This window comes from Artemia franciscana, chromosome 2 (genome assembly GCF_032884065.1).
Source record: "Artemia franciscana chromosome 2, ASM3288406v1, whole genome shotgun sequence".
NCBI lineage: Eukaryota > Metazoa > Arthropoda > Branchiopoda > Anostraca > Artemiidae > Artemia > Artemia franciscana.
Genome location: NC_088864.1, coordinates 15,055,051 through 15,067,915, shown reverse-complemented (window position 1 = coordinate 15,067,915; position 12,865 = coordinate 15,055,051). Strand labels below are relative to the sequence as shown.

General features: G+C 33.6%; 1 protein-coding gene across 2 annotated transcripts in view; it reads right to left on the bottom strand.

The window, feature by feature from the left end:
* Nucleotides 1-12,865, bottom strand: part of LOC136037710 (dynein axonemal heavy chain 10-like) — a 205,826-nt gene that overhangs the window by 92,196 nt on the left and 100,765 nt on the right. For both annotated transcript variants that reach the window (XM_065720475.1, XM_065720486.1), the window contains 2 exons: nt 9,207-9,348; nt 4,442-4,585 (listed from right to left, as the gene is read on the bottom strand). In XM_065720475.1, the coding sequence (XP_065576547.1) occupies nt 4,442-4,585; nt 9,207-9,348 (286 nt within the window). The remainder of the gene's footprint in view (nt 1-4,441; nt 4,586-9,206; nt 9,349-12,865) is intronic.

The window sequence follows — 12,865 nt, the reverse complement described above, 5'->3', positions numbered from 1 at the left end:
CTGTGGGAGAGTAAGTCCTACCCAAAGACATAGTTATTAGGTTTTACGACTATGATGAATAAAATGGCTATCTCAGAATTTTGATCTGGTGACTTTCGGGAAAAAATTAGCGTGGGAGGGGGCCTAGGTGACCTCCAATTTTTTTGGTCACTTAAAAAGGGCACTAGAATTTTTGATTTCCGTTAAAATAAGCCCTCTCGCGACATTTTAGGGCCACTGGGTCGATGCGATGTCCCCTGGAAAAAAAACAAATAAACACGCATCCGTGATTTGTCTTCCGGCAAAAAATGTGAAATTCCTCATTTTTGTAGATAGGAGCTTGAAACTTCTACAATAAGGTTCTCCGATACGCTGAATCTGATGGTGTGATTTTTGTTAAGATTGTATGACTTTTAGGGGGTATTTTTCCCTATTTTCTAAAATGTGGCAAATTTTCTCAGGCTCGTAACTTTTGATAGGTAAGACTAATCTTGATGAAAGTTATATATTTAAAATCAGCATTAAAATGCAATTTTTTTGTAACTATTGGTATTACGATGGCATTTTTTAGAGTTTCGGTTACTATTGAGCCAGGTCACTCCTTACAAACAGTTCGTTACCACGAACTATTTGAAAATCATAATAAACTCCTCTTGTCTTGTTTTCACCTCTGAACTTAAGCAGCGAGGCTTTTAATAGTCATTCTTTACCATGCTATTAGATTATCATAATAATAATAATAATTTATTTATGCCTTCTATACATACATGGATGTGCTTAGAGGAGTGTAGGAAATAAATGAAAAGAAAACTGATAAATATAAAATTACACTAAGTAGCTCATAATACTCATAATAACTCATAAATATATATATAAGAAATTAGCTTACAATAGCTCATTAGTGCATAACACTAAAACTACTCATAATAAATAACGCATAAACATTCATAATACATAATGTAAAAATAGTTGTTTTACCAAACTTATGGCGACAAAACCATGTTTCCGTTAAACGAGACAATAAAGGGGAAATTTTACTCTCTTGATCGTCTAAGAAATTGATCTTACTGTTGATCCATTTCAACAATAATATGAAATATTCCGAATTCTTGTATAATATACCTATTTTTGAACCATAGTGGAATTCCAAGAAAATATTTACAAAACCGGAAAAAGTATACATAAATACGCTTTTAATCACTCTTTTAATCACTTAATCTTTTAAAAAACATAATTATGTTTAAAAAACTATGCTTCATGAAAAATTTAAAAAAAAACTGTTATGGCCTTGGTTTTATCTCATCGTGCAAATAACGAAGAATTGTGGTTATAAAGTTCCAAAAAATCGAAGTTAAAAGAAAAATTAGAGGGGGGGCTGGGAAAGTAAGGGAAAGGTATTTGGAAGCCTAGAGTGGGACCTAGGTACCAGGATAGGAGTCCTGAATGGATTTTTATCCCAGGATGGGATAAAAAGTCCCAAGAAGCAAAGCACTGATAGTATTTACGATATATCGAACTCCAATTGAGAAATTGATTGCGCAATTAACTTGTTACGATATCGTGACGCTTAACACCAGTTGGCTAGCGCTTTCAAACTACACATTGATTGCCCAGATTATATTCCTAAGAACAAAATATCACCAGCAGCTTCTTGTCTCAGTCAAATAACCTGTCTTTCTTTTACCATCGGAAACTTAGGGTCTCAAGTTTGATTCCTTCACCAGACATAGATCCCTTTAAATCAACGGAAAAACTGCTTAGAAGCTAAAAAACATGAATCGTTGATGGAAAAAAAATATGTCACCGTCTATAACTGTAGTTAACAATAACGCTGTCTCTGACTTTAGTTAAATATTTGATATTCAAACGCATCCATAATAATAAGGTGAGATAACGCAATAGTGAGGACATTTATATTTCAATTTTTTATATTATATTTATTATATATATCTCAATATATATATATATATATATATATATATATATATATATATATATATATATATATATATATATATATATATATATATATATATATATATATATATATATATATATCTATATATATAAAAATAAGTTGTCTGTCTGTGGATGTGTGGATGGGTCAGGTGACGTCACCTGAAAAAACTGGATCAGGTGACGTCAAAACTGAAAAAACTAAAAAAAGGCAAAAACTACAAAAAAAGCTAAAAACTAATAAAAAAAATAAAAAAGCTAAAAAACTAAAAAAAACTATAAAGGTAAAAACCAATAAAAAACTAAAAAAAAAACTGAAAAAACTAAAAAAAGGCAAAAACTACAAAAAAAAACTAAAAACTAATAAAAAGAGTAAAAAAGCTAAAAAACTAAAAAAACTAAAAAAACTAAAAAAAGGTAAAAAACTAAAAAAAATAAAAAATAAAAAAAAACTAAAAAAAAGGAAAAAACTGAAAAATAAGCTAAAATAAAGGTAAAAACCAATAAAAAACTAAAAAGAAAAAAAGGAAAAAACTAATAAATGACGACACTCAAAGAGAAAGCGACCAGGACAAAAGGAATGTTCGATTAGCAATCAACAAAGCACCGGGACACAGGGAGTATAAATGACGACCAGGACATAAGTAAAAAAAAAAAACTATCTATATATATAAAAATAAGTTGTCAAACTAAAAAAAGGCAAAAACTACAAAAAAACTAAAAACTAATAAAAAAGCTAAAAAACTAAAAAAACTAAAAAAAAGGCAAAAACTACAAAAAAAACTAAAAACTAATAAAAAAATAAAAAAGCTAAACAACTAAAAAAACTAAAAAAACTAAAAAAAGGTAAAAAACTAAAAAAACTAAAAACTAAAAAAAACTAAAAAAAAGGAAAAAACTGAAAAATAAGCTAAAATAAAGGTAAAAACCAATAAAAAACTAAAAAAAAACTGAAAAAACTAAAAAAAGGCAAAAACTACAAAAAAACTAAAAACTAATAAAAAAAGTAAAAAAGCTAAAAAACTAAAAAAACTAAAAAAACTAAAAAAACTAAAAAAAGGTAAAAAACTAAAAAAAATAAAAAATAAAAAAAAACTAAAAAAAGGAAAAAACTGAAAAATAAGCTAACATAAAGGTAAAAACCAATAAAAACTAAAAAGAAAAAAAGGAAAAAACTAAAAAAAAATTTCATCTAAAAAACTAAAAAAAACTAAAAAAGGTAAAAACTAAAAGAACTAAAAAAGAAAAAAATAAATGACGACACTCAAAGAGAAAGCGACCAGGACAAAAGGAATGTTCGATTAGCAATCAACAAAGCACCGGGACATAGGGAGTATAAATGACGACCAGGACATAAGTAAAAAAAAAATTAACAAAACTAAAAAGAAGGTAAAAACTACAAAAAAACTAAAAAGAAAAAAAAAACTAAAAACTAATAAAAAAACTAAAAAATCTAAAAATCTAAATAAACTAAAAAAGAAAAAAAAAGGAAAAAAATAAAGGAGAAAAACAAAACTAAAAAACGAATGTATATACAGACCGGTACACCGGGATACAAATGACGACCGGGACACAGGGAATATAAATGACGACCGGGACACAGGGACACAACTACAACGGGGACACCGGGGGAAACAGGGGGATATAAATGACGACCGGGACAAAAAAACTAAAAAGAAAAAAAAACTAAAAACTAATAAAAAAACTAAAAAATCTAAAAATCTAAATAAGCTAAAAAAGAAAAAAAAAGGAAAAAAATAAAGGAGAAAAACAAAACTAAAAAACGAATGTATATACAGACCGGGACACCGGGATACAAATGACGACCGGGACACAGGGAATATAAATGACGACCGGGACACAGGGACACAACTACAACGGGGACACCGGAGGAAACAGGGGGATGTAAATGACGACCGGGACACCGGGACAGGGAATGGTCGATTAGCAATCACCATCAACAAAGCTCAAGGGCAATCATTAGAATCATGAGGTATAGATCTGAATACAGATTGTTTTCCCATGGACCATTATATGTTGCATGTTCAAGAGTCGGTAAACCTGACAATCTATTTATATGCAAAGACAATGGGACAGCAAAGAATGTTGTATATTCGCAAGTTTTACGTAGTTAAAACCATATATATATATATATATCTATATTCACAGGTGGGACATAGGGACACAACTACAATGGCGCGTAACTATTATGGCGCGTAACGACTTACGCGCGCGGGGGGGCTTGGGGGGGGCGCGAAGCGCCCCCACCAACTAGGTGTTGGGGTGGCGCGAAGCGCCACCCCAACAGCTAGTATATATATATATATCTCTGAAAGCCATTTTTATTTAGTAAATTTCAATATCGTTCCATTAGCGGTAAGAAGTTCAGTTATGAAAAATATCATATCAAACCACAAAACAACGGGAATGTGAAAAATTTCGTACAACTGTTCAAAGTCCAAGGGAAAAACAGGATTTATCAACTTTAAGACGTAATTGCTATTACTTGCTGCTTAAGCTCTTCATCGGCATCTCCTTCGATGGCCAGACCCTTGATTACTGATGTTCTGATGCCCTGAAACAGAAGCCTCTCTCTGAAAATTGCCCCAGCCGATGGTGGGAAAAATAATTCTTCTGTCACTCCATCATTCTAAAATATAAGTTAAAAAAGAGTAAAGCAACACTGTCTAATCATAGTCATCACAATATCGTTGACTTTGCAAATAGTGACGCACCTCCCATATTTTTCTCTCAAGGAGAATTGTATAGAATAGATGGTCATCGACAGGTGGGAATGGGTGTTTTGATCACGGTATCTTAAATCTAGTAGTGCCACTTTTATTTGTCAGAAGCAATTGAAAGCCAACTTACTCCGTCTCTACACTTCGTTTTTTATCCTTTTCTTCTTTTCAATCCAATATAGTACCCAATCAGAATTTTATAAAAGCCAAATTACTAAAAAGGATCAAAATATAAAAATAAATATGCCTTCCGGAACAAAACGACTCCGGTTCCAAGGGCAAGGCCCCGAAAGGCTGCATTGACTGGGTGGTGCATAGTCTAGGCACCGATTTGATAGAAAGGAGGAACTGTTTACTGCTACTAGTAGCAGAACAACTGCGATCAATACATATGTACAGTCGCCTCTGCCATACTTCTCTCCCTACCCCCCTTCAATGGAGGCCGAATTTTGATAAAATTCTCTAAGGCTATTCAGTACCTTAATTGATCATATTACCTTGTCCTTTGCAAGCTATTTCAGCTTTTGTGGCCGAACTATTCAGAACTGTTGTGCCTCATGTATTTGAGACTGTCAGGTGATACTGAGACTCTCAAAAATGAGATTAGTGGTCATGAACATGGTTTCGAACGTCCTTGACCGGTTTGCACTCCATTCTAAGGACAATGAGCGACTAAATGAAGGCTGTTCACTTCATATATTTTCTCGTCATCTTGTCGTGTCACCTCTTCACCCTTAAATAATTCCTAGTCTAAGCAACCTATATTCTATTAGACTCACCTAACGCTTATGGTTACAGCCTATAACATGAATGTTAATTTTTTATGATGGTATTTAACATTCAACAGTTGTGACAGCATAATAATTTTAAGCATACCCATTGGGCTGGAAAAAAGGAGCTAGTAGTCCCACAAGACGTTATTACGCACACCTGGGTCCTAGGCCCTTATCGCGCAACTTGCTAGCCTGATGACACCTGATGACACCCTCTGGCCCAAATTATCACATCTAAGAGTTTTTTTTAACCTTTTTCCCATAAAGATAACGTCAAAGACTAAAAATGACCATCGTTTTTATTTGAAAAGCGGAAACTTACCAATTCATAGTTCGAATGCGATGTTCCTTCGCTATTCCTAGCGTGTGAAACACGATGGCTGACACACGGCATCCTATAGCAAGCATTGTTACACTTATTACGATTTCGGACATTTTCCTCCAAAAATATCCATTTAAACTAAGATCGATTGTTTAAACTTAACGAAAAACCCCAATAACGTTTCTTCTAATGACACATGGCAATTTAGGCCAGAATGGCGCAATCTAACAGCCTGATGACACCCTCTGGCACACATTATCACACCTAAGAGTTTTTCAATCTTTTTCGCAGAAAAATGACTTTATAAACTAAAAATGACCATTGTTTTATTTGAAGAGAAGAAAATTCCAATTTCATTGTTAGATTGCGGTGTTTCTGGCAATTCACACCCTGTGACATTCAATCGCTAACCCACATCAGCCTCTTGCAAGTATTATTAAACGTTGTGTATTACCCAAAAATGGAACAAGTGACATCTACAGAGAAAACACAATGAAGCATTTTTATGAGATGGGTTCAAAGTATCCATTTTATATTGATTTTCCACATGCCATTATTTTAATTCAAATATGTTGTTGCATTACTTTCTTAAGCTTCAAATATTTTTTAGGTCCGTTAACAAATCCAACATTTAGAATGTTTATTCAAAAGTCAGAGAAAAGAGAAAAGGAAAATTCAGAGTCAGAGAGAAAGAAACGTGGTATTATTCTGAAAAGCTCTCACAAATAACCGAATACAAAAATGTGTCTTTTTTTATCGCTTGCTTGTTCCATTTTTCAAAGTATGGTTTTGCTAGTATCAAGATTTAAATTCATGGAATGTAACAGACAGGTACATTTAATAAAACAATAGAAACGAGGCATTCTTATTAAGACACCTCAGAAATATCCCTTAATATTGCTTAAATTTGCCTCTAATACCATCCCTCTTCCCTCTGGAATTATTTTCTTAGGCCGGCCTGCCACAAATTGTCGCAGTGGCGTGAATATGCATATTCTTTAGTCAAAGCTAACAAAAAAACGTGGTATTTTCCATAAAACCTCTCAAAAATAACCGAATACATAAAATGTGTTTATTCATTCATCGCTTGCGTGTTTCATTTTTCAAAATGTGATTTTGATAGTTTCAATATTCAAATTAATGGAATGTAACAGGCAGGTGCTTTTAATAAATAATAGCATTGGGATGCTTGTGCGCACTCATGTGGAAAGGGCTAGAAACTGGCTATATATTTAATCGTTCTAAAAAGCAGGGAGAAAATAGGTTATCAAGTAGAAATTATTACCCGAATAATATTGTTAAAAAGGCTTTCAAAAAGTAAACAAACCCTATTACGTAGCATAGAGGTGTACTATATTTTACAGATCATTTGCATAAGTAAACAAACCCTATTACGTGAAATACAGGCGTACTATACCGTTACATGTGCGCTATAGTATTGCATAAGACCCAGGTGTATGTAATAACGTTCTGAGGGACTAGTAGCTTCATTTGTGCATCCCTAATGGGCGTGCTTAGAATAATTATGCTGTCACTAGTTTTGTTCACATGACGAAGTTTTTTGATCGTGTATCAGGGTATCTGACTGGTGGAGTAAGGTTCTAGTCCCGTCATAATCGTTTTTAAACTCCAATACCCAGCCTGATTTAGGGGCAACGCAACACTAGTTTTGATTTGTTTGGCTTCAGACTCGATTTTTTGTCAGCTTTAGGATTATAGGTCAGTTGCCAACGTTGAATCTATCGTCAATTTTTAGCAAGTGTTCTTATATAGCTCTAGTCAGATTTTTATTTTTGTGCCTAATTTCAAGCTCAGAACCACGGAGCTTAATGATAATAGTCTAAGTTTTTGAGCTTAAAGTCATTCCCCAGTAGGATATGGAACAGCAGGACTTTGATTCTCGTCAAGTTCTTTAGACCATTGATCTGAGGAAAATGAAACGATCTTCTGAAAAAAACGGCTTTAGAAATAACATCAGAATACTCAGATTTTCATTAAAAAATGTCTATTATAAGATCTTAAGAGGTAGAATAGCAAAAGAATAGGCTAATCATGAAATGTGCCAGTGTGCATGATTTCTTCAGCATACAGATGCTGATTCAAATATTGCCAGTAAAATTTCAGATCTAAAGCTACTTACCTCCCAAAAACCTAACATCCTAAATGTTTACGTCGAATTTTGCAAAGTATTTCCAAAATATTGAAACTCTTAAATCAATCAGAGACTTGGTGCAATGGTTTCCCCATGCCACTGGTGATATCTTACAGTCATTAATCAAACAGTTTGCGGTAACGAACTGAAAATAAGGAGCGACCAGGCTTAATAGTAACTGAAACTCTGAAAACGGGATTTTGATGCCAATAGATACATCTAGCGTATCAGAGAACTTAACTACAGAGGTTTGAAGCTTCTCTCTGCAAAAATGTGGAATTTTGTATTTCTTGCCAGAAGAAAGATCACGGATGCACATTTATTTGTTTTTTTCTTCTTTTTTTTCCAGAGCTGATTGTATCGACCCAGTGATCCTAGAATACCGGGAGAGGGCTAATTCGAAGGGAAATTAAAAGTTAAAGTGTTTTTCTCAAGTGATAAAAAATAGGAGGGCAACCCTCTCCCATGCCCCTTTTCTCCAAACCGTCCGATCCAGATTTTAGATAGCTATTTTGTTCAGCATAGTTGAAAGGCCGAATAACTATTCCTTTGGAGATGACCCCCCACAGCCCCTATTTCTTGCATTCTCTTTTCCGTCTCAATTTTACGCGTAGAGATGTTAAGGTGTAATGTTAAGGTGTAGAAATAAAAAAAAAGCTGAAACCCCGCAAAAATGGAGCTGAATCGAAACGAAAACTGCATCATTGAAATCTCAACGTTTCAAAATCCTATCCAGAGAAATTACAGCCCCCCACTTTCAGGAAAATCACTCTTTGTATGGGTAGCACTGACATGTCCTCTTTTTCTTCTTCTTTTTATTTTTATTCGTCGCTCGCAAGGCATTGGAACATTTTGCAGAGCTGTTTAAAGGCTCATTTCAGAGCTCGTTTCTTTATATAATCTTTTTATCTAATATAAGGATTACTGTCATAGTTTCTGTCGTTGTCGTTGTCTGTAGTTGAAAACCCTAAGCTTGAAGTTTATATCACACCTCTTGTTAATACGCTCTCCCAGCCCCCTTAATTTTTTCCATGTATCATCTAATAGCTAACAGAGTTAGTAGACTACTGGAACATCATACACAGCAATTCAAGGCCTCAATTAAAGCTGATTTTCCCATTTAAATATTTTTTATAAATTCACCTCGATAACGACATCATGAATTGCCATACGTCATCAAAACCCACAAACTTTGGTGCCATATCTGGAGTGGAAAGACTAGGAAGCTGTTCATTTAATAAGACTGCCTTGACAATACTCTGCTTAAGAGTATCATTTCTCACCTCAAAAAACTGTTCTGCTTCTTTAATTTCTTGATTGATTCTATGAAATACGAAAACGCGCTGAGACTTCAGCAGTGTCTGCAATTCTTCTGAAAATCGTCCGATTGATAGATATTGCAACATTGATATTGCTTTGGTTGAACTGAAAAAAAAGAGGTGATAAATCGCAAAGGCATGTGCTCCTAATGATACGAACCTAACTTAAAAGTAGTTAACCAAATGTAATTTAGCTTAAAGTTTAGTTATACTGTGACCTATGACTATAGCGGAAAAGTCACCTTACTGGCACCTATAACTACAGCGGAAAGGTCACCTTTAAAAATATACTCCGAATTTTAGAATTCGGCTTAGAACACTAAGTCTTCTATGGTTTGAGTGTTTGACCGTCTTCAGGCTCAGACTGATTTTCGAATTTTGCTTGAAGTATACAACGTTTTGATGCCCAACATTGCTTTTTCACTTCATGGAGATCCCAGCAACAAGCAATACTTTTCAAAAAGGCTTCATAATATCATTCCAGAACAAATTGTTTTCTTAGAAATTTCAGACTTAATGTTTTTATGCTCTTTTTGGGGGGTTGTGTTGCATTTGAAGCTTATTATTTGAGGGTTTCAATTGGATATTTTGTGGTGTGATTTATCTGAACTTATGGAATTTAATAGTTATTTTCCTGTTTGGGCTTTTGGACTTAGGCTTTCGACTTTTCGTGGATGTCGTGTCTGAATGTTGTTATTTGAGATGTCTACTTTTTTAAAAGTCCTTTTAATCGATCTCAGATTCTAGTACCCCACCTGTAAGCCTGGTGGTAGTCTCCATGTCCAAAAATTCCTGTTGTCGTGTTCCTGACCTTTCAATTAGCATTCTTAAGGTTGATGCTACTAGCGTAGCCTAAAAAATAATAGAAACATAACTCAGTAATGCTATGAGATATTTTTATTGAAATAAAAAGCATGTACGATTTTACATGTTATTAATATCAGCATAAAAAAATTGAATGCTTTGAGTTCTTTCCATAAAATGATCCATCATCTTTTCTCTTAACATGGGACTTTTTCGATCTCTGTATCATACCCAACTTTTAAGAGGGTTTCAGATACAGGTTCAATATGAGTGTTGTAATTTGTATTATTGGGTTCATGGAGTTTATCTGTTAAATAACTGTCGAAGGTACTAGTGACATTTGCTGGCGCTTTGTTTTTCATCGATTCGGCTTTACATTCTTGGTGATATTATTTGTCAATGCCCTTTTAATTTTGCCTACGATTTCACTTTCCAATACCACACTATTTTTACACTGGTAACAGTACTGCCACTTGCACAAGATAATATCTATAATATTCGTAAGGAGTACGCCTGTCTTCTTTTTACCTTCCAATGCACACTAATTCCTGAAAGCTAGCGATAGGGTTTATTACTAGGTAATATGTTACCAAAAGCACTAGCAAGAAGGTACCCCTCGTCATCAAGAAAATTTTTAATTGTTACATTGTCGTTGAGTGATATGATTTCTGGAGATATCACTCTCACATATCCATCATCATAAGAAATAAGTTTTTTCAGTCTCCAAGGAAATTTATTCTCTCACTGTCATAAAAATACACGCATACGCTTCCAATAGTGTCACCGCTAGTTCTTCTTTCGTAATTCAAATATTTGTCTTTGTCAGTATTCAATGCTACGGTAAAACTATCATGTACGCACACTTTCTTAAAATACTTTATTTTCACTTTTCTAAAAGTAAAATTTCAGCGTTTATCCTTCCAGTGCACTCTAGAGTGATATCATTTCTAGAGATCTCACTCTCGCATATCCACCACCATAAAAGTTGAATTTTCTCAGTACTCCAATGAAATTTAATCTCTTACTGTGATAACCGTACACGCATAAGTTTTCAATAGTGTCACCACTTGTACTTGTTCCGTAGCCCCCCAAGCCCCCCCGCGCGCGTAAGTCGTTACGCGCCATATTAGTTACGCGCCATTGTAGTTGTGTCCCTGTGCCCCACCTGTGAATAGATATATATATATATATATATATATATATATATATATATATATATATATATATATATATATATATATATATATATATATATATATATATATATATATATATATATATATATATATATATGTTGCATATAAATAGATTTTCAGGTTTACTGACTCTTGAAAATGCAACATATAATTGTCCATGGGAAAAACAATCCGTATTCAGATCTATACCTCATTATTCTAATGATGTGTCCCTGTGTCCCGATCGTCATTTATATTCCCTGTGTCCCGGTCGTCATTTGTGTCCCGGTATGTAATTTCATCAGTTGACAAACATGACGTCAGTCGACAAACAACTTCATGACGCATACAGCTCAATCCTTATAATGACGTCAGTCGACAAACATGAGGTCACTCGACACACACACACACACAGACAACTTATTTTTATATATATAGATGTCCCGGTGTCCCGGTCGTCATTCGTGTCCCGATGTCCCGGTTTGTAATTTCGTCAATCAACAAACATGACGTCAGTCGACACACAAACATGACGTCACTCGACACACACACACAGAGAACTTATTTATATATATATAGATGTGTAAGCGTTTATCCTTCCAGTGAACAATTAATACTAAACGAAAAGAAAGAATAAACTGCCTACTGACGACGAACAACCACAGAGCACTACGGGGGGGGGTTGTCACTTTAAAGATTCTAAAAATCTTAGTTATCAAAGATTAAGTAATAACATTTATCAAGTGCACATGTATTACGCAGATAACTTCACTACCTAGTAATGTCGTAAGACACTCCTGAGGATCAATGTACTCTTTAAATACTTCAGAAGATTTTGATAATACCTTTGATAATATTTTTTATCAACCGACATTTTCTTATAAGTATATGCAATGTCAGTTAAAGACTTGAAAAATGACAGAAGTAAATTTATTTTGTTATAAGTTTATGTGATGGCATTGTAAGTCAAGAAAAAAAGTGGGAAAAACTTCCAAGTTAAAAAGAACTAAATAAAAAATGTCACTGCGAGTATTGTTCTTCTAAAATCGAAAATCACAAGTAGCATATGTATAACATTTAAATTCTGTACTTCTAAAATATATCAAATGAATTTTCTGTTGTAGGTATGTGTAATGTCATTTTAAGAATTGAAAATATGTTTGAGAAAAATTTTCCAAGATATAAAAATAAAAAAAATCAAACTCTAACTAATTATAAACTAATAATCTAACTAATCTAAATTAATTAATTTGAAAACTATTCCCAAATTACCCCTGATGGCATTGTTCTTCTGGACTTAAAAAAATGAACTAAAATTAAAATAATCAATATATATTGCTTGGATCCATACTTGTCCAAATACAAAACTTACTACATATCCTAGGGTTTCGCAGAACATACTCAAAACGCTAGTGATAGCATTATCATTGTCAATAGTAACCCAACGACTGTTGAGATGGGTCACTGGCTATGCATCTTTCAAACAGCGAAGAATATAGAATTTTTCGATCTTTTTCATCTACCATATGCATTCTACACGCTACATATAAAAACTTCCTTGAGCAAAATGGGAAATCTATCATTCAAAATTAGAAGCGAATAAAATATTTATTGACCAAAAGCTTCAGTTTTCATGGTCTTCTA